Source organism: Rhea americana, unplaced genomic scaffold (assembly GCF_003343005.1).
Source record: "Rhea americana isolate MKP2758 unplaced genomic scaffold, rheAme1 scaffold_88, whole genome shotgun sequence".
NCBI lineage: Eukaryota > Metazoa > Chordata > Aves > Rheiformes > Rheidae > Rhea > Rhea americana.
The window spans coordinates 1776874-1781604 of NW_028187066.1; the positions used below are offsets into that span (position 1 = coordinate 1776874).

General features: G+C 39.9%; 1 protein-coding gene across 1 annotated transcript in view; it reads right to left on the reverse strand.

The window, feature by feature from the left end:
• Window positions 1-2547, reverse strand: part of AVPR1A (arginine vasopressin receptor 1A) — an 8083-nt gene extending 5536 nt beyond the window's left edge. Inside the window, exon 1 of the mRNA XM_085323838.1 lies at window positions 2536-2547. Within this exon, the coding sequence (XP_085179964.1) occupies window positions 2536-2547 (12 nt within the window). The remainder of the gene's footprint in view (window positions 1-2535) is intronic.
• Window positions 2548-4731: the final 2184 nt, after the last annotated feature.

The following is a 4731-nucleotide window of genomic DNA, read 5'->3' on the forward strand; positions in this document are numbered from 1 at the left end:
GAGGGAAGGTCGTGCCGAGGGAGCCCCCTCGCCGTCCTGGAAGGGCTTGTTGCCGCTGTGCCGCCTCCGTAAGGGATGGATTACGGCATGTGAACGGTTTGTCACCCTACCGTTTATCCCCTCGGGTTTGAATTGTTGAAATTACCGGTTCTGGGGAGGTTTTCTGCCAACTAGGGGCGGGGAGGGAGGGAGGGATTGAGAGCAAACAATGAAGAGCAAGCAGCGCTTTGAAAGCTGAACTGAGAAATGGTTTAATATTTTGTTTTAACAGCACAGAGTAGGCAAAGTTTTGTCCGTAGATGGAGATTACCTGCCTCCAAGTCCTCTGCTGCCGAGGTAAGGAAAGGGGTCTTTCCTTACCTTAAGGTAAGGRACTGGTCAGTAAAAGGTGCTGCTTTGGCTCTGAGAGGAATCCCATCTGGGATGACAACACAAGATCYTGGCCACAGCCGTGCTGGGATAAACCCCAGCGAAGGGTATGGYTAGAAGAGTTAGCGTGGGTTTGAAAGCAGCCCGCTATGCCCACTGTTTTCAGTGGTGTCAGGATTTCATCTAGGACAGTAAGAGTCATCCAGACATTGGCATATACGTCTAAAACCCATGTTTCTGCAAGGACAATAAAAATCCCTTCATTTCTTGCAGCTGTCATAGCAGCAGGTACAAATTCTGGCCCCCTTGCAATGAGTTTAATCCTTAACTTAGAAACTGTTTCCTTCAGTCACCTCAAAAGCACGTAAGGCTAAAACTGAAAAAAGTATYACATATTGGTCTTACTTTATTTTAAATAAAAGTGTCTGGATCTGCTCACTCGTGATTGCAATAAAATTTAATTAYAATGAAGATTTTTTTTTCACTGTTCTGACAGGAGGAGAAAGGGTGAAGAGTTAAAGATTAATTAATGTCTTTCATTAGAAAGATGTTTCCAAAAATTTTGTTTCCAGAAGATTCTTCCATCTTGAAATGCAAAAAAGATAATACTTTTCTGAACATGCTAGAACTGTGCTAGCTTTATCCTTGTCTTTTGGAGTGGGGGGCTTATTAGCCTATGAGGGATATGTACTGCCACACCAACCTGTCTCTACCATTTATTCCTTTGCAGTCAATGACAGTACTCTGGGAGGACATCTGCTCCACTGCTGCAGATAATTGGTGTGAGCTTTGTCCATAAAAAAAGTTCCAAAATACTAAGACCTGGAATACAGACAAAAATGTGGCTATCTTAAGTTTCTAGTAAACTTACTTCTTAAAATATGCCTTTGTTCCAAAGCCTATTTTTTTTGAACAGTTTAGTTTATTATTTACAGCTTGTTGCATATTCCATGTTATTGTGAGCATTACTGAAAGTATTAGTAAGAATCCTATTTTAAACTTTATGGAAAATACCTTTTAGGGTTTCAAATTGAAAGTTGAGTTAAACTTACATTCACAATACATGCACACAGCACCCCAACTTCTCAAAAACAGATCCACAGCATCACCTCAGCTATGCTTTGTATTACACCTAGGAAACTGTACCAGCCACAAAACACGTTAATGTATGTGCTTAAGAGAATTGAGGTCAAATACAGGGGGTGATCAAAACCACGTATTGCAAATCTTGCAGTACCACATAACTGCTAAAGATCCTTCTCACTCAAAGTGTCATACCCTGACATTAGATGAATTCTAGGATAGTTCTTCCTTGCCTGTGTCTCCGACRTGTTTTACAGGAGCTGAGCACTACATACAGGAATGCTGTTACTCAGGAACTGGCCTAAACCCTCTGCTGTGCAAGCTATGTAGATATCACAAAGCTCTATGCACTGCTAGGCATGCCAGTCCATTAATAGAAGAAGTGAAGACTTCAGGTACAACAAAGACATGTTTACAACAGCCTGGCAGCAAGATAAAGGTGGCTGTGCTATTTTAGAGTACTGACAGTTTGTCAAGCCTGCGTCTTCTCAGATACACCCTTCTCAACCTATACTCAGTTACTCTGAATAGTGTTTGTAAGATGGCTGAGCAAAGGACTGGAAACTTGCCTCAGTTTCATTGCAGATGGCAGCACCAAGTGGTTATGTACAACATCAAACCTGAAACTCATGCTGATTTTTGTTGCATTGTTCTCTGTCAAACAGTAGTAAGCTAGGGCTAGTCTTTGTCCTTATTTGTACAGTCCAAAATTTGTCAATAATGATATTTTTAGAGATATGTAAAGTAGTTCAGTGTTTTTAAAAGCAGATCTAACCAGGTCTTGCAATTTTTTTTTCAGTAGATCAGGTAATCCACTGGAAGGTTTTATTTATATCCAGTAGCACAAAAACATCCTCCTGTTCTAGATATTTAGTAAATTCAGAGCTCTTGAGGTTTCCTTCCTAGTTAGTTTAGTCGGGATCTAGACTGGTCTTGTTTAGTTAATTCTAGCAGTACTAGTGTGTAGATAGGAGACACCTTGAAGACAATGCTGTTGTCCAAATTAATTAAGAAATGAGTATAGCTTTCTGTTTTCCAGGTAGGTGCCCTTTATCAAGCTGAAGAGAAGTAATGCTCTCTTACCTGATCAGACATGGAGRTGATTCCTGCAATATCAAGAACAATGTGGGAAAAAACAGTTAAAGAAAACTTGTAGAATGCCCTTCCATGCAGGAAAATGGTCACTGGGAAGACTGCTAGAGAAAATGAACATCTTAGCCCTGCAATTCACCTGGGACTCAGCCTGAAACTGAAGTCTGGAAAAAGAAAACARGTTGCTATTACAAGAGGTCTTTGTTTATTCTCCATAAGCCTGCAGCTTTCTATAAAAATGCCTAAAGATGACTCTACTGCCATACAAGTTTCTATAAAAATACTCAGAGGTTACCAAATATCTTTTTGTATGTTGAATTCATTGATGATTGAATGACTGATATAAAATACGCAAAAATCTAAATGGAACATGAGCTGTTTGTTGCCAAATGCAGTCTTAATCTCTTCTTCCATGCCTAAAAAATTCCCTTGAGCTAGCCAAAGATTCAGGATCTTTAATCTATGGAAATCTATGGTGATTTGTACTTTTAACCTATCTTTTCACCAATTAGTGTTTTTTTTTAGCATGATCTTTTTTTTCAAGAAAACTAGCAATTTTGTAGTTACTCATAGTCAAAACATAACTATCTGCCAGGTTTTGTAAAGAGTTGCTCAATAYGTTAAGAGTTGTAAAAAAGCAATATAAGCAAAAAAGAAGGTCAAGCTTCTCTATCAGATAAACTCTACATGCAGGATCAGGGTTAAAACAGAAGCACTGCAAAAAAACCAAAAAGCCTGTTTGTTTGTACAGACTCAGAAATCTTGTTAAATAGCATGCAAACCATCTACATAGGTACAAACAGTTGTCTACTGCAATGTGTCCATGTTCAAAGTATCTGTACAGCTCCTTTACATACACACTATTTAATAACTAAAACTCAGACCGATAGCTCTTCTCAGCATTAGAACCACAAAACTTAGATATTACAGAACTCAACCTTYAATATCACAGTTAYTGGAAGAGAATATGGGGGAAAAGCACATGTGCTGAGCAAGGGATCACTGAAAGTCGAGGACAGCAGGGTTGCAGGCAGATACCCTGTCCACTCACCATCACAGCAGGGAAATCTCTCCTGAAGACACATAGAACATGCGTGTTAAACTGCAGAGACAGCGACTGTCYTAGGTTTCTGCAGGGAAACTGTAGTAAGAAAAAGCAAGCTGCCTACTGGATTAGGTGTCTCCAACATTAGGTGGCTTCTCAGGAGGAGCTGTTAGATGGCTTCAGACATTTGAAACTTGAAACAGCCTTAGGAAAAAAATGCGATGTTTACAACCTTTATTGATCTAACTTTCTGGTTACCAGAACAAAACCAAGGGGAGACTCACCACCAAAGCATCTTCGAAACAGAATAGCAGTCTGAATTCAGGGTACTGAAAAGTTTCTTGGTAAACATTTGGAATACAACACTGAGAATCAAGTAAGATTGCTAACAAGCTCCCACTCTGGAAAACATAGAATTAAGAAACCCACCTTCGACAGGCCTTCAAACAACCAGGACTGAATATTCAGCCCTCAAGAAGCAGTTTGCAAAAAGCAGTTCCTTGGCTGAAAAAGTGGTGAGGAAACACAAAACCTTAAGATTATGTGCAAATTTCTTTTTTGCCTATTAACTGAAACCACATACAGATTCAGACTGTAGTATTTTCACGTAGTCAAAATTGTGCCTGACGCTCCCTGTCAAACTGTTTTTCTCTCTTTCTGTAAYGGAGAGCAGCCTCTACAGCTAAGCTATCACTAGCAGCAGCAGCGAGTCAGCCTCTCTTTGCCTTCTCAGGCTTGCTGATCTGGCTGATAGCGATCAGGATCTTTGGGAGTCAGAGAGTTCAAACAGTCTCTTGCAGAAATGTTGATATAGTAGCTTCCCAGCCTGCCCATATTCCTATGGCAGCAAAGCAAATGCTCATTTTGATGCTCAACGGGCCAATGTTTATAACCAGGTGGAAGGAATGTGCCAAAAAATCACAGTGTTCACAACATTCAGGCCTTCAGGATACCCAGGGCAAAACAGATTCTGCCTGTGACACAGTTTAACAGTCAGCTAGCAATCTCTCTTTTAATCTGAAGGATTAAAATCACAGCGGCATAAACCCACTGACTCACTTGATGTTATCATTGACAGAAAAGGAAAAATGAAAACTGAACTTGATTTCCTGATGTTACCTAAAAATCTACACTATAAAATG